Source organism: Aethalodelphis obliquidens, unplaced genomic scaffold, assembly GCF_003676395.1.
Source record: "Aethalodelphis obliquidens isolate GAN/ISIS:26980383/991018 unplaced genomic scaffold, ASM367639v1 scaffold83, whole genome shotgun sequence".
In the NCBI taxonomy this organism is placed as follows: domain Eukaryota; kingdom Metazoa; phylum Chordata; class Mammalia; order Artiodactyla; family Delphinidae; genus Aethalodelphis; species Aethalodelphis obliquidens.
This window is the reverse complement of record NW_020838027.1, coordinates 2,717,311-2,737,812: the sequence shown is the minus strand read 5'-3', so window position 1 is coordinate 2,737,812 and position 20,502 is coordinate 2,717,311. Positions and strand designations below refer to the sequence as shown.

Here is a 20,502-nt window from a genome sequence, read left to right as displayed (position 1 = left end):
GTGTGCATGTCTCTTTTTGGGTGTTTACTTGTGTTCACAAGAGCCCTGGGTGTTCACTCATCCAGGTGTGTAAGGCACGTTTATACACATGCACACCTGTCAGTGCATGGCTGTTCCCCTGTCTTGGACAGATTCTCAAACTCTGCCCCAAGAAGAAGAGCTCCTCCACGTACACCTTCTGCAAGTCCGTGGGCCTCCTGGGCATGCAGTTCCACCTCTTTGAGAATGAGTGTAAGTCTCGGTCACCTGTGGATGTGGCAGAGGGCGGGGGGTGCAGGGGAGGGGGAGGGGCAGGCGCTCCAGAGGCCCCCTCCTCACCTGCAGCTGCTCACGGCCTGTGGGGCCTGGGGTCTGGTTTCCAGATTACTCTCACGGCATCACACTGGTGACCCCGCTCTCGGGCTCCGAGAAGAAGCAGGTGCTGCACTTCTGCGCCCTGGGCTTGGACGAAATGCGGAAGTTTGTGGAGGACCTGAAGGAGTCCATCGCGGAGGTGACGGAGCTGGAGCAGATCCGGATAGAGTGTAAGGACGCGGTGACCCCAGAGCCTCCGTGCGGCCGGGCTCCGGTCAGCTGGAGCAGGGTCGCTTGCAGACAGACACTCCCTGCACCCCTGCAGAGGGTGTGTGGGCGAGCCAGGCCCCTCCTGCCCTCCAGAGCCCTCCCTGCCTCAGCCCCACGGCACCATCATGGCTGATGGACACCTCACAGCTAAGGCAAGGTACCTGAGCGTGTACACATGCATGTGCACATGTAGCCAGGCCGTGGGGCGGCGTGTGGGCCCCTCGGAACGGAGAACTCCGCTGGGTTTGACCAGGACCAGCGAGCAAGCCGGCCCTAAAGGCGGGCTTGCAAACCGAGGAGGTCCGAGCCTGGAGCACTTCTTCCCACCCAACCTCCCTGGCAGCCTCCTCCCCTGACCCAGTCCAGATTCACACGTCACACCCGGCTGTTTCATGGTTTTCATCTCTTCTAACCTAGAATAGCCCCCCACTTAATTTTTTCATAACGTCATCTCCTTGAAGAGTCCAGTCTGGCTTTCTGACTGTCCCTCAACTTGGAGTTGTCTTTCTGGCCTCCAAGGAGTGCCTCGGTTCCCGATGGCTCCCGTTCGGGTACTGTAGACGATCTCTGCGCCTCTTCATCTGTCCCGGTGGTTTACCGGTCACCTCTTGGTTCAAGAAAAGAGCAGTGACGCCCTGTGGTCTCTGCCCACCTGCAAGCTTTCCTGGTGAAGTATTGCAGCGGCTTCAAAGAGCCTTTAAAGGAAAATTAAGTAAGAATGGATTCAGAAACTAGAACAGAAAATAAAAGCAGACTCCAGGTCTGCCTTACATGGCCACTTAGTTGAAAAGTATTTCTAAATTGGTATAAAGCCCTTGGGCAGGAGGAAAGGCGGTGGGAGTTTCTGAGCACGGGCCGACGCGCCAGGGCGGTGCTGTTTCATCAGCATCTTTGGCGCACCTACTGTGTGCCAGGTGGTTTGTTGAGGTGTTCACGGGGAGGCTGCAAGGCAGGTGTTGGCCCCCACTTCACGGATGGGACTCAGAGCGGTTAAGGGATGCGTCTAAGGTGCATGTTAGAAGCGGAGGATCTGGCCGTTGCAGTGACGTCTGATTCTAAGGTTCATGTACTTTCCACCCTGAATATGAGAGGGCAGCTTCTGTTATAATTTCCTAAGGAAACAACGAAATCAGGTTAAAACAAAAACTCACCAGGGACTTCCTTGGTGGCGCAGTGGTTGAGAATCCGCCTGTCAATGCAGGGGACACGGGTTCGAACCCTGGTCTGGAAGGATCCCACATGCTGAGGAGCAACTAAGCCCGTGCGCCACAACTACTGAGGCTGCGCTCTAGAGCCCGCGAGCCACAACTACTGAAGCTCGCACGCCTAGAGCCCGTGCTCTGCAACAAGAGAAGCCACCGCAATGAGAAGCCCGTGCACTGCAACGAAGAGTAGCCCCCGTTCGCCGCAACTAGAGGAAGCCTGCGCGCAGCAACGAAGACCCAATGCAGCCAAAAATAAATAAATTAAATTAAAAAAAAAACCACCTCACCAGACCAGACTGTGAAACTAACTCAGTATCACCTGGTACAGGGGAGGGTGTAAATTCCCCTTCTGCTCTCCGTTGGCAATGTGAGTTCAGGGGTGTAACAGACAGACTCTTTTCAATGCCACCTTTGCTGTTGATCTAGAACATTCTCAGAGACACACCCTCTTGTCAGTATGTCCTAGATGGGTCCGCACAGCCGCGGAGCACAGAGCCCATGGGTGGGCACCAGCATGGCTGCCAGAAGTCCCTTTCCCCATCAGCCTGGGAGCAGCACGTCCTGCCCCTCCAAGTACTAAGGAGGAGATGTTGCCAAGATCCGTGTGCTGAGGGCAGGAGAGCAGGGACCAGGCTCATGTCTGGAGAGAAAGGGAAGAAAGCTGAGGAAAGAGGAAGGGCTGCTCAGAGAGGCAGGGAAAAAGGAAGTAGAAAACAGGAAAAAGTAGCCACAGCTCCCGTTTCTCGAGCACCTACTACGTGCCCACACTGGGCTGAATGCTGAGCCTATTGTATGAACTGTTGCTACATCTTTCCAGGAGGTGAGAATTATTATCTTCATGTTGCAAATAAGGAAACTGAGTCTAACAGAACTTCAGGAAGTTGTCCAAATTCACGCAGTCATTGACAGGACAAGACTGGCACCCAGGTTCCTCGGATGCCCTGCTTGTAATTACAGCGCTAACTTCTCCAAAGCCAAGACAGCCCCTCTGGGGAGAGAGAGCCACTCTCACTTCAGTAAAAATATTGAGTATTGCTTGATGGTGTGACTCGGGCAATCGGCACAAATGGTTCTGGTTTGGGGTTTGCAGGCCGGTGCCCCCAGATTACAGACGACTAGACAGGCAGAGAATGGGACCCAAGAGAGTAGCTTTAATACAAGGAACTTGAGTGATGTCTCCTGGAAAAGAGGAACAGAGGAGAGATTTAATAACGGCTGTCAAGTCTCCGAGGAGGGTAACTGGCCCTTCTCCAGCACCACCGAGAAAAGACAGAAGGAACAGGTTTACGGTCTAGAGAGAGGAGTTAAAGCCGAGTAGCCAGACAGACCTCTGCTGGGGCCCCTGGGCGACTGGGGCCTCCTCCTCGGGGGAGCTCAGCCAGCTGGCTGCACGGCACCAGCGGTGCTGAGGCTGCTACACCACGTGAGCCTTTGATGTCGTCACAGGAGCTGATATTTACTGAGCCCTGCAGCATCCAGGCCTTGTTCTAAGTGCCTTAATGTCTTTCCTCCTGTGATCCTCTTTTTTTTTTTTAATACATTTATTTATTTATCTTTTATTTTTGTCTGCGTTGTGCCTTCGTTGCTGCGCATGGGCTTTCTCTAGTTGCGGCGAGCGGGGGCTACTCTTCGTTGCGGCGCACGAGCTTCTCATTGCAGAGCACAGGCTCTCAGCACGCAGGCTTCAGTAGTTGCAGCATACGGGCTCAGTAGTTGTGGCGCATGGGCTTAGTTGCTCCGTGGCATGTGGGATCTTCCCGGACCAGGGCTCGAACCCGTGTCCCCTGCATCAGCAAGCGGATTCTCAACCACTGTGCCACCAGGGAAGTCCCCTCCTGTGATGCTCTTAATGACACTCTGAAGTGGACACTGCAGTCCTCTTAAAGGAGGCACAGAGAGGATAAGTAACCTGCCTGAAGCCACACAGCCAGGCAGCATCAGAGCCAGGATGCAGCCCCAGGCTGTCGCCTCCCTCTTATCAACTTCTTGCACCTCCTCTCTGGCTGCCAGAACAGGCGCTGCAAGTCCCGGCACTGAGGCTGACGTGGAGTGGGTGCCGCGTGTCTGGGAGCCCCTCGTCCTCCTCCTGCCCTTGTCTCACGTCTCCTCTCCCCTGTGTGCTGGAGGTCGGGGTTTCATTGAGGCTGACGTGGCGTGGGTGCCGCGTGTTTGGGAGCCCCTCGTCCTCCTCCTGCCCTTGTCTCACGTCTCCTCCCCCCTCTGTGTGCTGGAGGTCGGTCCCCCTCCTGCCCTTGTCTCACGTCTCCTCCCCCCTCTGTGCTGGAGGTCAGGGTTTCTGTCCATTCACGAGCCTCTCGGTTCCCCAGGGGAGCTGGAGAAGCAGCAAGGAACGAAGACCCTCTCGTTCAAGGCCGGGGGAGCCCAGGGGGAGCCACGGTCAAAGCAGGGATCGCCCACAGGTGAGCTCCAGACCTGCGGCCCTGGTCCACGTGCAGGCCACTCAGCGACCCTGGCCTTGGGGTCCTGGGGATTCGGGTGAGGGAAAGGCTCGTTTCCGTGGCCTCATCTGCTGGGTCTTTAGCAGTGAGACTGAGGGGGAAGGTGAGAGAGAAACGTGTCCACTTAGAAAGGTCACTGTTCCCCCGGAGGCATCAGGCTCAGGGCCCCAGTGCCCACCTGTTCCCTCCGCACACCGGGGGTTAGGGCTGTGGGAAAGGGAAGCCACGTGAGGAAAAAGTGCCGTGTCTGTGGCTAGGAGCAGGTGAGAAGGCAGGTGGCCAGAAGGGTCTGGAAATCTTGATCTGCCCCATCAAGACCTTCCCCTAATGAGCCAACATCACTCTCTAATCCCAGGCCCGAGTCAGCACCCTGAAACCCAGATGAACCCTCAAACCCAATTTCTCAAATGATTTCTTCAAGTTGAATTTTCACTCCAGAGAAGTCAAGCCAGCTTCAGATTTTGTATCACCTTTGGCCACGTTCTCTAGACCCGCTCCCACTGCCCCCTCCTACCTTCCCCCCTCCCCCCAACCTGCAGGGAGACAGGAAGAGTTGTCTCCACCCCTCACCGCCCCACCCCTGCTCCATCTGCCCCAAACAGAAAAGAATTAGGAGAGGTGGCATGAGAATTAAATCCCATCCCAGCAAACCCCAGTGAACCATCCAGAGCTGTTCACTAATTAATTCAGTCGTTTATTCCTACATTTAATGAACACTTACTGAGTGCCTGCTGTGTGCCTCGTGCTAGGCCCTGGAAAGCCAGGGTCCCAGCAAGACGTCAGCTTGCGCTGAGACACTCCAGTGGGCTCCATGCTGGTTCCAAACCCCCCGTTACGGCCGTGGCGCCGAGATGCTGTATCAGCATCACAGGACTGGTCACGCCAGCTGGCAGAGGAGATTTGTTTTCCAAGCAAGACTCGGGGCTCTTTTAGCTCATGGAGACCCTCGCTGTGGTGTCTCCTCGGTGTATGGGTCTGACCTGCCACCATGTGTTCATAATTCTCCACCTGCCCTGGTTTTCAGCTGGCCCTTCATTTCTTTCTTTCCTTTCTTTCTTTTCTTTCTTTCTTCCTTCCTTCCTTTCTTTTTCTTTCTTCCTTTCCTCCTTCCTTCCTTCTTTCTTTCCTTCTTTCCTTCTTCCTTCCTTTCTTTATAAATTTATATTATTTATTTATTTTGGGCTGCGTTGGGTCTTCATTGCTGCATGCGGGCTTTCTCTAGTTGCAGCAAGCGGGGGCTACTCTTTGCTGCGGTGCGCGGGCTTCTCATTGCGGTGGCTTCTCTTGTTGCGGAGCACAGGCTCTAGGTGTGCAGGCTTCAGTAGTTGTGGCACACGGGCTTAGATGCTCCGTGGCATGTGGGATCTTCCCGGACCAGGGCTCGACCCGTGTCTCCTGCATTGGCAGGCGGATTCTTAACCGCTGCGCCACCAAGGAAGTCCTGGCCCTTTATTTCTACAAGGTCAGAGGACACGCTTGTTTTCACAGCTGTGTAATAGAGTCAAACCTCAGCTGTGATTGATTCCCAGACACCCTGCCCCACTCCACTCTCTGCAGCCCAGCCTGCCTCTTTGGGAAGCTGCAGCCCCTGGCCAGGCCCTGATGTGTATCTCCGGGACCTTGTCCATCAGTTCCCTCCCCAGCTTCCTCTTGTGCTACAGAAAGCAGAGGGATGTGCACAGCAAGGGAACTAGCACCCTCCCCAGGGGTGTGAGAAATCAGAGGGGCCCCGGCCGAGGGCTCTGGGGTGCCTGCTGGGGGTAGGGGTGGGAGTCAGGGTTGACTGAGCCAGAAAAAATCATCACGCTGTCCCCGGGTGTCTGCAGGGTCCCTGGTGCTGTGCCAGGCCCATCAGGAGGCCCTGGTAGCCGTCAGAGCCATTAGCAGCTATTCGTGCCAGGCCCTGCCCTGGGGCTCGTGCAGGTGAACCCTCACCACTCAGCTAAGGAGCAGGAACAGGAAAGGAACGGGGCCCCTCCCTCTCGGAGCCTGTGCCACAGACACAGAGGAGCCCCCTTTTGCTCTGGGGACCGAGAACCAAGGCCTCCTCACAACCAACCTGCACAGTCCGTACGGGGCGCTCTGACTGTGGGTACAGGAGACTCCACAATACCCAGCGGGAAAAACGTCAGAGACCTTCTAGTCCATGAGGGCCCAGAGAGGTGTAGCATCTTGCCCAAGGTCACATAGCTCGTATGTGGCAGAGCTGGGCAAGACACCCAGTCCACTGCCCCCGGAGTGGTGGGGGTCCTGGAGCCTCCGGCCGCCGCACTGAATTGCAGGGAGGCTTGGTTGGGGGCTGCGGGGCGGCGGAGACAGGGCTTTGTGCGGGGACGGGGCCAGGTGGAGAGTGAGCCCTGTGCTCTTTGCATTCAAAGCCAAAAGGGAAGCGGCACCGGCAGAGAAGGCGGCGGAGAGCACGGCGGAGGTGAGTGGAGGCCTGGTTGCCCAGGTGAGTGAGTCTGTGCCCCCTGCCCTCCTCTCACTGTCTCTGTTGTTTCTCTTCTCAGGTTTTAATCAATGCCTCCCCAGCCCGACTCACCATTTTACCAATTTCAAGAGATACAATTAAAAGTTACTGCTAGCATGGGTAATACCACTCTTCCAGCACCTAATCAAGCCACAGTGCCCCCTCCCATTCCCCAGGCCGAGCTCCCATACTAATGCGTGCAGATAAAGCCCCCAACGCCCCCATTGCACCCCTCCCACAGCCCCCCAAATCCGCCGCCCCACACACTGCTGTGGTCCTGATGCTCCCGTATCAGAGACCAAGGTTCCCTCCTCCACATCTTGTCAGCCTCTGTAGCAGGGAGCTTGGCCCCTTCGAGAATCACCCCTTAGGTCTGTTGCCCGAGTGAGCACGGCGGGGCAGACCCTGCCCTCCTGGATGCCTCTGGGGAAAGTGGAGGCGGCTGGGAGGGTACAGTTTCCTCCCAGGACAGCTGGTCCATCTGGAAAGCTGGCCACGGGGTGGGATGTGCAGGAGGAGGTGAGGCGAGGTGGGGGTGGGGTTGTCTTAGGGCTTCTCCTGGAGCGGGGCGGGCGGCTGCTGCATCTGAAGACTGTCCACGTTGGAGGGAGGGGACTGGAGAAGTAGCAGCAGCAGCTGGTGCCCGCCAGGCCCCCGGCGGCCACCTGGGACAGGGCATGCAGTTGCCCCGCAGGCCTGCTGGGCCCCAGCCCTCCCCACTGGCTCCCCTCGGACCCTGGTGAGCCCCTCACTCCTTTCTGCCAGGCCTCCAGGGACCCTCACTGCTCACACAGACCCTCACTCCAAGCTGGAGGAGCCCTGCCCCCAGCCTAAGCTTGGGGAAGCCCCAGGACACCCCAGAAAACCGCAGCTTCTCCTCTCCCTCCCCCCCCACACCTGTGTCTGGAGGAGGCACCTTCGCACGGAGGAGCTTCCTGCCCCAGCAGCTGACAAGCCCCCAGGGTGGGTATTCCAGCCCCTGCCCCTCCTCTGCCCATCATGCTGCAGCTGCCCGTTCTCCAGCCTTGCAGATAAACACACGAGGTTACCAGCCCTTCCCTTCGGTTTGTTCTACCAGCCCTGCCTGTGGCTTAGCACCACCTGCCCAGGGAGGGCCGCGATCTGGGGACCATTATCCCTTCCTCCGCGGCCCAGAGGGCCACGTGGCTATCTGCAAGGCTGCCACCCGGCTAGTCCCGGGGCTCTGACAGCCTCTGCTCCCCTGCACAGAGGCGGCCTCACCGCCGGCCTGTCGGCTGGACCCTGCGCTCCTGCGTCCTCCACCCGCTCTGTCCTTGCCTGGCCACCCGCCGGCAGGCCCTTCTCCAGCCTGTCTGAGCTGTCAGGCCTGCCACCCATGTTCCATCTTCTCTCCCTCTCTCTCCCTCTCTCTCTTCTTTCTTTCATCAGCAGGGAGGTGGGAAGGGGGTCAGAATGAGGGAATGTTTTGCTGTCACTTCCTGCTTTTCACTTACTGACCGGAGGGAGGTGCAGACAGTGGAGGGGGAGGGGGGAAGGGGAGGCGAAGAGGAGGTGCAGGGTGAGGCCAGGGCTGCGGCCACAGCGGGGCTCGGAGGGTCTGGACTGGGGCGGCCAGGCGTTTGCCTGGGGAAGGGCAGCTGTAAGGTCTGGGGGCGGAGAGCAGAAGGCCTGCCCCGCTGTCTCAGGCCACTTTCTCCCAGGGAATAGCTCAGAAGACAAGCAGGTGGGGAATGGAGCCGCACCCACCCCTCCCCAGCAGCAGTGGACAGAGGCCTTCTGTCCCAGTGAGGACCACAGAGGGCTCCCCGAGAGGGAGGTGGACGCAGCCCTGCCCTCGGCCCAGCCCAGGGCTTGGCAGGGCACTGAGGGGCTCCGGGGCTCCTTTGATTGACTGGGAGGTGGGGGAAGCTCAGGCTTAGAACACACTGCTGAGGCTGGAGGCTGAGAATGGAGAGTAGAGCCTGCAGCCTGCGGAGCTTGGCGGTGGGGGCCTGTGAAAACCCAAGGGCAGAGGATCGGGGCTGGAGAGCCGAGCAGCCCACCAGGGCAGTGCCCGGACCCAGGAGGGGGCGTCCCTGAAACTGCACCTTTTGCCAGTAAATAGGGTCAGGCTTAGGGCTCTGAGATGGTTTAGGGCAGGGCCCTCCTGGTCTAGACCTGGCCATAGGATCCCCTCCCCTGCAGCCTCGGTTTCCACCCCCCGTGCACTGAGCAGCGGGCCTGGGTCGTGGTACCCAAGGGCATCCTCAGAGAGAAGGGTCTCAGCCACTCCCTGAAGGGCCCAGGTGTCGGAAGGGGATCGTGTGTCGTATCTACAGGCTGGTGAGCTGGAGGGATGAGGAATTAAACCCCTCTCCTCCCAGAATCCTCCTATTTCTTCCACCTCCCCTGCTAGCAAGAGGAGGCCAGGCTAGTTCCCAGTGCCCTCCATGGGCCACCCCCTCATGCCCCGCCCAAGGGGGAAAGATTAGAGCCCTTTCTGGGTTCCCCCTCCTGCAGCGGGACGGATTTCTCCAGGGCCCAGGTTGGGCCAGAAGGGCAGCTGGGGACCTGGCTCTGGCCCTGGCTGCTCTCGAATGTGTGGGCACAGCCCTGGGGAGTCTGGGAGGATGGGGCAGGTCCACACCACCCCTCGGGGTCCCTGGCATCCCAGGGTCTGGACACCTTTGTGATTCACTGTGATGAGAAGGCCTCCCTTTAAAAAGCTGGTGGGAGGGTTAGGGGCTTGCAAGCTCCAAGCCACCTGACTCCGGACCCTGTCCCTGCGTCCGCCGCACACCCCTGGGAGGCAGGGCGCAGGCAGATACCCCTGCTTTCCCAGCTCAAGGTTGGTGGGAAGGCGGGTGGGCGCCCATCTGGGGCCCAGGGCCACCCAGCAGGACCTGAGTCCATCGGTCCAGCCGCCCATCCCACAGAAGGAGCCAGGCCGCTCAGGCCGGGTAGAGCACAGCGTCTCTGGACTCCACCCAGGCTCAGCGCCTCTGCCTGCCAGCTGGGTGCCCTCTGGGTGGCGGAGAGATGGGCAGCGGGCCGAGGTGAGGGCTGTGAGCCCCTGGTGGGCACAGGGGCCGGGGAAGGGGGGAAGGGAGGCCCAGGGTGGCCAGTCCTAGCAGCTGGGACTTAGTCTTGTAACATTTCACGCTTCTCTGGCTGTTTCTAAACTAGGTGTCAATTCACAACAGGCTTCAAACGTCCCAGCACTACTCCGGGCTGGGGGCCGCGAGGGGAGCGCCAGTGCCAGACCTGCAGCCTAGCCCCTCGAGGGAGCGGGCCCCTCTGCTGCCACCACCGCCGCCCACAGCCCCCGGGACCCTGGTGCAGTGCCAGCAGATTGTCAAGGTCATCGTCCTGGACCAGCCCTGCTTGGCCCGCATGGAGCCCCTGCTGAGCCAGGCCCTATCCTGCTACACCGCGTCCTCCTCCACGGCCCTGGGCAGCCCGGGCTCCCCCGTCAAGGCGGCCCACCAGCCGCCCCTGCCCCCCGCCCCGCCCCCCTACAACCACCCGCACCAGTTCTGCCCGCCTGGCTCCCTGCTGCACCGGCGCCTGGTGTAGGCTCGGCAACCCCCCTACGCTGCTGTCCCGGGGGGCTGCGTCGGGGCCCCCGCTGCCCCTTCACCCGCTGCTCCCCACGCCCGGCGCGCTGCCTTCCTGGCCACTCACCACTGTCGTTTCAGAGAGAGAATCCCAGTCCCTGGCACCTGGTTTGCTTGGCCCAAGCTTCCCTTGCTCAGTTGAGCGACCCTCCCCCAAAATCTGCAGACACCCCCTCACTCTCCTGGGGCCCAACACAGCCAGGCACAGCCAGGCCTCCTCTCCCCCCACCATTACTCTGGCCACTTGGAACAGGAACTGAGGGCCTCTCCGGCTTCCAGGCCAAGTCGGCCAGGCGTGAGGGCTGGGTGGCCAGCACCCAAGCCTTAGAAGGTGGTCTGGCTCACCGCCCCAGCGCTGGGTGCCACGCTGGGTGGTGGACAGTCGGCCCTGGGTCCCTGGAGCGGCCAGGTCAGGGGGAGGCATGAGGAGGGGGCTTTCTCTGCTGCCCCCCGCCCCGCCAAGCCCGGCAGTCTGCGCCCAGGGATGTTGGCTGTCCTGGCCACAGACTCCCCTCCTCCCAGGGCCTCTCCTGCTTTCTCAGGGGCTGGGGCGCTGCCTGCCCAGGGCTGCCGAGACTTCAGGAGAGCCCTGGGAAAGGGGGGGATGGGAGGGGGCACCCATCTCAGCTCTCTCTTGGTCAGTTCAACAGAGCCAGGGAATCAGGTCACGTATCTACTAAATGCACCTTTTAAAGAGTTTCTTGTTCTCTAGCCCCAAGTCATACCCAGCCAGTGCGCCCAGGGCATAAACACATACGTAGGAGATCCAGATATCGGAGCAGAAACGGGGAGGGGCAGGGGTGGGCCTAGGGGTGAATGCAGCCAGCAGAGGCAGGATTCCGGCCCAGGGCCAGGCACCCTCCTGAATGACTTCCGTGGCCTCCACGAGGGACGTGGACGCAGAAGTGGGCGAGAGCGGCAGGTGCTCCAGAGGCCTGGCATGTCCCCTGCTGCCGTCCCAAACTAGCCCTTTAAGCCCCGCCCCCGCCACACCCCAGAAGGCAGCAGGCCCGCCTGCAGCAGCGGGGAAGAGTCCCTACACCTTCAAAATCGCCAAGGAGAGCCAAGAGGGCTCGCGGCCCAACCCAGAGCCCAGCAGGATCAGAGCCAACTTCTGTGCAGCCCCACAGGGCTCAGGCAGCCCCGCCTCAAAGATCCCGGGGTGGGTACCCTTCCAGGGACTGTCGGTCCCGAGCCAGGCCAGACCCTCCTCTGGTCCTGAGCCGACAGCTCACTGCTGTCCTTCGTTAAGGTCCCCTCCCTCTCGGAGCCCAGGTCCAAGACATCCCGAGAGGTGGAGGTGAATACTGATCTAGAGTGCATCTGCTTCTCCCTAACCCCTACCCCACAGCCCAGCTGCGGGTCCCCGGGCCACTAGGAGGCCGGACTCCCCCTGCTCTCAGAGATCCTAGGTGACCTAGTTGCGTGTGTCTGTGTGTGATCGCCAGGCGTCATTATGCTGTCCCCTAGCGAGTGTATCCTGGCCCTGTCTCCGTCAGCCGGGTGTCCATAACGTGTGACCGCTTGCTGTCTCCTCCCCCCCGCCCCGCCCCCGTCCTTGTTGTCCCGGCCCCTCTCCTGTGTCTTTTCTGTCACACGGTCGCTCCAATCACAGCCTTTCAGGGCAGAGCGGATGACTGATGGGGCGCACGGTTCACACACCCGGTGCCCGAGGCCTGGGCGGCAGGGGTGTGGGTTCAGAAGAAGAGGAGTTATGAGTGGCTGGATATGTTTATGGGGTGGGAGCCATGGGGGTACAGTCCCAGCTCCCGGGCCCCTTGTCCCCTGCTCACCCGGTGCCCCCCTCCCACTCTGCTGACGCCCAGACTTTCCAGATTGGGACCTGCAGGCGCCTCAGGGCTGGCACGTCCGTGGAGCATCTCTCTGGGGGCCCAGATGCTCCGGTATCTCTGTGCCCTCCCCTGGGTAGGGGCTCCCCGCCGGCCCCGGTCGCTGCGGTGGCTGCCTTGGGCCCCACCGGCAGCACTGGGCGTCCTGGCCGAGGAAGCACGCCAGCCTGCGGTCAGCAGCGTGTGCAGCGAATTCTGAGCGGGGAGGGGCTTGAATGCCCGAAGGCCTGGGGCAGGGTGCGGCGGGGCCGACTCACAGTCGGGGAAGCAAGGGTTCCCGGCCTCGGTGACTCCCCTCCCCTGACCAGCCAGCAGGCTGACGTTGGGACCCGTCTGCGTGCCCGTCCCCAGAGCCAAGCCCCCAGACAGCTGTGACAAGCCTCGTGTCCTCCCCGTGGCTGCGGCCACGTCAGGGCCTCCACCCTCCCGGAGGGCCCAGCTGGAAATGCTCTCGGGCCGCCCGCTCACCCCTAGGCCAGGGGAGCCGTGGGGTGCTGACTGGGTTCCCAGACACAGCCTCCTGGGCACACGCGCAAGGACCCCAAGGTAGCCCCGCGATATCGACACTCGAGGCCTTACTTTGGGGACCGGGCCCCCTCCCGGTTTTATCCATTTAGCCCCAACTCCAGAATCAGGAGCGGGAGGTGAAACTAGCTCTCCCACCCGCGTTGGGGCCAGCCCACTCCAGAGCTGGAGCATGTCCTGGAAGCCTGGCTGCCTACGTGCAAAGGCACCCACGCGATCAGCCCCAGGCCCCTGGCCCCCGCCCCACCTGTCCCCCCAACCGCCTGCCAGACGTCTCTCTTTGCCAATAGGTTTCCCCGATAACCGTCGGTCCGTCTGTCCCTGTGTCCTGCTGTACATACATCCTTGCCGCACCCCTCCCCCTGCACACACCCTTCCCGCCCCCGACAGAGAGCAGCCTCTCTAGGTAAAGAAAGGCAGGGCGGCTGCACCCAGCAACTAATCCAAATGGCAAATATTTTGTAACAAAATAGCCCAGAGGTATTTTATCTGTTCAATTCATAGAGTTTTAGAGATTATATTGAAATATGTCACTTGAGCAAACTGTGTCGGTTCTGTTTCTTTCATTCTCCAAGAGGGGGCTCCACCTCAGATCACATCTTGGCGGCATCGCAAGGGCCCAGGGCAGCAGCTATGCCTCCTCTGGCCACAGGGGTGTCACCCCTTCCATGCTACCCTGTGACACGGTTAGGGAACCCCTTCCTAAACAAATGGGGCTAGGTGCCAGGAGCCATCTGATGGGCGGGCAGGCCAGAGTGACCCCCACCAACACAACACACACACACACACACACACACACACCCCTTCTAGCCTGGTAAGAGAGAAGGTTTCAGTGGCGACCAGGGCAGCTTTGGAGGGAGGAAGCACCATGACGGCCAACGTGCACCCCAGCAGAGTGGGAGTCCAGCGGGCTAGGACTCCATCTGCCCCGCTCGGCTTTCCATGACGGAGGCTGAGGGTATGCTGGGTGGCAGGGTCCTACTGACCACATTTGGTCATCAGCCTCGGGTGATTTTCACCAGATGTCAGCTCTGAAGCCCGACCTTCTAATCACACGGTCTGGCTCGAGAAGCCCCAGGGTATACCCTCCCTAAAGTGGAGGGGAACAGGCCCAGATGAAAGGATTGGCGGAACATTGTTGGGAAAAGTCACAGAGCCACAGACTGGAGTGGAGCAAACATTTATGGAGCCCGAGGTGTGCCGGGTTCCCTGCTGGAGCTGGAAGGGATGCCAAGATCCTACAGAGGCGTGGGTGACTGTGATGCAGGAGAGAAGACTGAAATCCGGGCTGGAGAGAGGCGCAGGGTGCTTGGCCGGCACTCACACCATGTGCAAGGCGCAGATCAGGCTCCACGGCAGGGGCCTGCCCCAGAGTCATGTCTCCTGGCAGCAGGGAGAGGAGAAGCCTTGCAGCAAAGCTGAGGCACCGAGGGAGAGAATCAACTGGGCGGGATGGCTGGTCCGGGGACACCTGCAAAAAGGGTGTCCAGCTCTCCTGGTGACCAGACCTCTGAACAGAGATCCAGACAGCACCCCAGGCTGGGCCCCATTACCCCATTAAAGTGAAAAGGAACATGACCTCACCCTCCTTCCAAGAAACGGGAAATTCCAGGAGAAGCCTGGAGCCGGCTTTGACCTGTCCCATCCTGAGAACTTTCTGACCCAGGAAGCTGAGGCCTGGTCCCTCGAGAGCACCCCTGAGGGGACCCGGCTCAGCCCAAGCCTGGGAGAGGGCCTAGGGCCAAATGGGACTGCTGCTGTCTGTGTGGGGACATGGGGCGTGGACATGGGAAGGGGCACCGTTCTCCAAGTCTTCTGGCCTCGAGGCCATCTAGGAGGAGGGGCCAGCCCTCCGGTAGAAAGGCAGACAGCCTCTGGTGCCCCAGGCCCTCTGGGTCCACCCGCCATACGGATGGAGAGCTATGGTCAGTGCCTCTTTCTTGTAGTGACCCTTTAGACGGGGGAACCTCAGACTCATCAGCCACTGACTTAGAATGCCTCCAACAAGGGGGCCCAGGCTTCACAGGTTTCTGGCTGAGAGCAATGGGTCAGAAGATGCCAGCGCTAGAAGAGGGAAAATCCAACAAGCTTAGGAACACCTGGTGCTTGGCGTGTGCCCGGCACTGGTCCAGGGGTGGGGGATGCGCGGTGATGGGCTGAGCAAAGTGCCTGCTCTCCAGGGGTTCATGTTGGGTGGCGCCGTCTAAAATACACAAATGGACCAATCTTCTCACACAGTGGATGGTGGTGCGATAGAGGTGATGGGCGGGGCTGGTTAGAGCAAACAGTCAAGGAAAGCCTCTGTGAGGCAGCAAATTCAACAAGGTCAAGGTTGGGTCTGGGGGCAGGTGAGCAGCTCAGAGACCACCTCTAGGTGTGGAATGAGGCAGAAACCAGGACAGTCTGCCATATATTTCCTTATATATAAATATACTTACTTACTAAATCTTAAATGCATTTTAAAACCACCTGGACTTCCCTGGTGGTCCAGTGGTTGAGACTTCGCCTTCCAGTACAGGGGGTGTGGGTTCAATCCCTGGTCGGGGAGCTAAGATCCCATATGCCTCGTGGCCAAAAAACCAAAAAACATGAAACAGAAGCAATATTGTAACAAATTCAATAAAGACTTTAAAAATGGTCCACATCAAAAAAAAAAAAAAAAACTTGAAAAAAAAATAAATAAAACCACCTTAACTGAGGAAATGATAAAATGGGCCTCTCCTAGGAAACCCAGGACAGACGGTCACCGGGCTCTCGGGAAAGGAAGGGAGGGTGAGCGGATGGTCGGGCGGCCCCAGCAGGCTGGGTGGCGGCAGCAACGCGAAGGGCCCGCGGCAGTAGGAGGGCCCGGGAGACCAGCCCAGCAGCAAGGAAAGCTGCCCCGGCAGCCAGCAGCGGCTGCCCAGAGCGGCTCCTGCCGGAAGGATCCCAGCCCCGGCCTGCTTGGCCTGCAGGCCGCGCTGTCCACCTATTCCCAAGTGGACTCACAGACTCCCGCTGGCCATCCAGAAAAATAACAGGATGGACCCCGTGGCCTATCAGCCCCTGGTCCTGGGGTTGACGGCCTTTCTCATCTCAGCATGAACTAGGTGAGGCCTTCGTAGGTTGACTCTCCTACAGCAGGGCTGGCAGACACACCCCTTTCCCCACCTTCACAGACGCGGCTGACTGATCACTGCTTTCCAGGAGTCACCACCAATCACCGTATGTGGACACCCAGGATGGAATTAACGTTGACCCACCTCGAGGGAAGGCATTTGGATGGGGCTGGTTTAGAGCGGGAGGTGCAGGCTAGGCCTGGGCTGAGACTCCGGGGAGAGAGGCCCTTGGAGGAATCACCCAGGGCCGTTCACGCAGGCCCATCGTTCTCTGACCGCTCGTGGACCCGGCTCTGCAGGGACGTCAGCTCTGTCCCTGGCTCCCCACCGCCCTGACCCTCGGGCTGCTTCCTTTTAGGGCTCCACATGGCCCTGGCAACCCGGCAGCTGCCTGACAGCGGGTCCCCTCACTTGCTCCACTCACCTCCCGCCTGCTCCATCTCCTTGGACCCCAGAGCGAGCCACTGAGAAGAACACGGCCACTGGGCCAGATGCCGATTGGGACGCCAGGGGGAGCCCCCTATCCCAGGGCAAAGCCTGGCCTGGAGAGGCCCCAGCCAGCACTGCTGGCCTTGGGAGAGACCCTTCCTGAGGCAAGTGGCCTGGAATTGCAGGCTGCTTCTTATCTGCTCCCCTCCCCTTCCCAGGAAGGCCTCCGGGCCCAGTATCAGCCCCAGGCCCCAGCCTGGAGTCAGAATTGGTCCCGCCAGGAAAATTCCATTCCGGAGGAGGCCAAAGAATGAGGGATGGGAACTCTCTCCTCACCCCCTCCTCCCCTCCCCCCTGCAGGTCTGGTGGCTTCTTTCCCTAGAGAACCAGGCGCCCTCACCCCACTAGCCAGCCCCTAGCACCTCAGTGCTTCCTGCTCCCATGACCCTAAAACCTCAGGGCAAACTCTGGAAAAACTGTGGGAACTGGCCACAGGCAAGGAGAGCACCAGGGGAGCTGGCTCATGTTCCCACATTCCCAAAGCCCCTGGACAGACCTGCTGCCCTCCCAGGAACACCCAGTCCTTCTTCCTCCCGAGACAGCTGGGTAGGAAGCAGCCTCCCTCCCCCACAGGGAGTCACAGAGTCCCGAATGTCAGACCTGGAGGCAAACAGGTTATGAGTCAGGCTGGGATGTGGGACGTGGGACCCTTCACTGCAGTGCTTGCACCTGGACAAATGTCTGCTCTCTTCGAGCAACAGAATACAAAGAAACTATAAGGAACTAAACCAACTGGGTGCCTGCACAGTTGGGGCAAATCATGAACAATAAGATACAAAAAGGCCAAAACCCACCTGCCACGATCCCTGCACACAGCACCACCAGGGGGGTGGGCAGACCCCCTAAGCCACGCCTCCGGCGGATCCACCCATCCATCCATACCCTCCCCCCAGTTAAGGGGCCAGCTTCCCCTACTCCCCCCTACCCCCGCCGAGGGAAGCTGTCACTTGTTTTCAGCTCATGCTGCTGCAGCATGAGCCCCAATAAAGCCTTGCCTGAATTTGCTGTCTGGCCTCTTAACAATTTCTATTGATTAAAGAATCCAAGAACCCAGGTCGGCGGTAACAACCTAGCTGCTTCCTTTTACGGATAAGGGGACTGTTTAGGAACCATAATTCAAAAAGACACATGCAGGGCTTCCCTGGTGGCGCAGTGGTGAAGAATCCGCCTCCCAATACAGGGGACACAGGTTAGAGCCCTGGTCCAGGAAGATCCCACATGCCGCGGAGCAACTAAGCCCGTGCACCACAACTACTGAGCCTGCGCTCTACAGCCCGCGAGCCACAACTACTGAGCCCATGTGCCACAACTGCTGAGCCCGTGAGCCACAACTACTGAAGCCTGTGCACCTAGAGCCCCTGCTCCACAAGAGAAGCCACCGCAATGAGAAGTCTGCGCACCGCAACAAAGAGTAGCCCCTGCTCGCCACAACTAGAGAAAGCCCGTGCGCAGCAATGAAGACCCAACGCAGCCAAAAATAAATTAAATAAATAAATTTTTAAAAATCCCACAGTACTAAAAAAAAAAACCCAAAAGAACCCCCCACACACAGAAAAAGACACATGCGCCCCAATGCTCACTGCAGCACTATTTACAATAGCCAGGTCATGGAAACAACATAAATGTTCATCGACAGATGAATGGATAAAGAAGATGTGGTCCACATATACAATGGAGTATTACTCAGCCATAAAAAAGAACGAAATTGGGTCATTTATAGAGATGTAGATGGATCAAGAGACTGTCATACAGAGTGAAGTAAGTCAGAAAGGGAAAAATACGGTATATTAACACATATATGTGGAATCTAGAAAAATGGTACAGATGAACCTATTTGTAGAGCAGGAATAGAGACGCAGATGTAGAGAATGGACACAGCGGGGGAAGGGGAGGGTGGGACGAATTGGGAGATTAGGTTTGACATAAATACACTACCATGTGTAAAACAGTGGGCACCTGCTGTATAGCACCGGTAGCTCAGCTTAGTGCTCTGTGGTGACCTAGATGGGTGGGATGGGCGGGGGGGAGGTGGGAGGGAGGGGATATATGTATACCTATAGTTGATTCGCTTCACTGTACAGCAGAAACTAACATACCATTGTAAAGCAATTATACTCCAATAAAAAAATTAATTTTAAAAAAGTTACAAAAAGGACAACAGGATAATCACAAAGTAAGCAAAAGGAAGGAAGGAAATAATAAAGACAAGAGCAGAAATAATGAAACAGAAAATACATATACGATAAAAAGGCTTAACAAAGCCAAAATTTAGTTCTAGGTCATGACTAATAAAATTGACAAACCTCTGGTAAGACGATCATGAGAGAGTCGGCCCAGAGAAAAGACTTGAGGGTGAGGAAGTGGGACTGTTGTCCCGCAGAGATTTTCTTATGAATGGAGACAATACTACAAATAAGCCATAAACTCTGACAGTAAGTTTGAAAACCTTCACAGAATGAACATTATTCTAGAAAATATCTCACCAAAACTCGTTCAGGAACAAGTAGAACATCGGAGATGGATAACCCTTAAAGAAATTTGAATATGTAGTTTAAAATCTATTTACCATCCTCCCTAAAAAGCAGCACCAGGCCAGATGATTTTTTTAAATAAATTTATTTATTTATTTACTTTTGGCTGTGTTGGGTCTTCGTTGCTGTGCGTGGGCTTTCTCTAGTTGTGGCGAGCGGGGGCTGCTCTTCGTTGCAGTACGCAGTCTTCTTGTTGCTGTGGCTTCTCTTGTTGCGGAGCACCAGCTCTAGGTGCGCGGGCTTCAGTAGTTGTGGCTCGTGGGCTCTAGAGCGCTGGCTCAGTAGTCGTGGTGCACAGGTTTAGTTGCTCCGCAGCATGTGGGATCTTCCCGGACCAGGGCTCGAACCCGTATCCCCTGCATTGGCAGGTGGATTCTTAACCACTGCACCATCAGGGAAGCCCCAGGACAGATGATTTTATAAAATTCTACTATATATTCAAGGAACAGACAGTTCTGATCTCTTGTTAACTCTTTCAGAGAAGAGAAAAAGAAGAGAAAATTCCCAAATGCCTTTTTATGAGTCTAGTGTAACCTTAAAAACAAAAACTAAACCAGACAAAGACAGTATGAGAAAGGAAAACTCTAGGCCACTCTTGCTTGTGAGCATAAATGCCAAATTCTGAACAAAATATTAACAAACTGAATCTAGCATTGAATTACAAAACTACCATACACAATGACCAAATTAAGGTTTGTCCCAGGAATTAAAAGATGGTTAAATGTTTTAAAAATCCATCAATATCATTCACCACATTAAAGACTAAAGGATAAAAACAATATGATCCTCTCAAAAGATGTAGAAAAAGCAATCGCTAAAAATCAACACTTATTCTTGATTTTTTAAAAAAAACAGCAATCTTGGAAGAAAACTTCATAGCCAAATAAATAGTATCTATCAAAAATCTGCAACAACGATCCTACTCAGTGGTGCAACGTTAGAATTCCTTTCAAACTGGGAAAGAGGCAAGGATGCCTGCTACCACCACTTCTAGTTACCAAGTGAAGGAAGACGAGAAAAAAAAATGAAAGCAGTGAGGATCGGAGAAATAAAGTATCAGTATTTCCTGACAGTCTGATTATCTATGTAAAAACCCTACAGCATCAAGAGGGGGAGATTTAGAATTAATTCAGAGGAAAAGCCTGCAGCTGGTGAGGGGCCCTTCCTCCTCTGGCCCACTGGCCTGCTCTAGCCACCCTCTGTCCCTGTCCCCACCCTCCTCCTGGACCCTCCTCAGGATGACAGACCCAGATCCAAATGCACTGCTGAGGCTGGACCGGCCACCTGCACTTGCGCCTGCAGCTGGGAGTCTATGTCTTGCTGGGAGGGGCTTGTCCGCTGCTGGTGACCGTGGATCGTGGGAGTTCTGGCCTCAGGGCCAGGCCCTTTCGGTGAGATGGTGTGGGCAGCAAAGCCTCAGAATGCGGCTGCGTCAGGAGTTCGGCTGGATTCTTGCTACAGCAGTGGGGTTGGGCACTGACCCTGCAGAGGGACCCCTGCCATTGAGGGCTCCCCTCTCTCTCTGTGGCATCACCTGGCAATTCCCTGCTCACCTCCTGGACCCCTTGCATGACAGTAGGGCCCTTCAGACCACAAGAGCGAGTGACCTGGCCGTGCTGGCTGGCGGTCCGACTGGAAGCAGAAGGTACTAGAATGCAGGGCCCCGGGGCCTGGGCACCAGCCGGCCTCAGCCGCACTGTCTTCCTGATGGGTGATTAACAAGCTTTTCACCC

The 20,502-nt window shown here is 57.6% G+C and overlaps 1 protein-coding gene across 1 annotated transcript in view; it reads left to right on the top strand.

Annotated features, from left to right (window-relative positions):
• IQSEC3 (IQ motif and Sec7 domain ArfGEF 3) overlaps positions 1-6,813 on the top strand; it is a 94,115-nt gene extending 87,302 nt beyond the window's left edge. Inside the window, exons 10-14 of the mRNA XM_027093319.1 lie at positions 132-231; positions 363-524; positions 4,097-4,189; positions 6,607-6,656; positions 6,739-6,813. Of these exons, the coding sequence (XP_026949120.1) occupies positions 132-231; positions 363-524; positions 4,097-4,189; positions 6,607-6,656; positions 6,739-6,813 (480 nt within the window). The remainder of the gene's footprint in view (positions 1-131; positions 232-362; positions 525-4,096; positions 4,190-6,606; positions 6,657-6,738) is intronic.
• Positions 6,814-20,502: the final 13,689 nt, after the last annotated feature.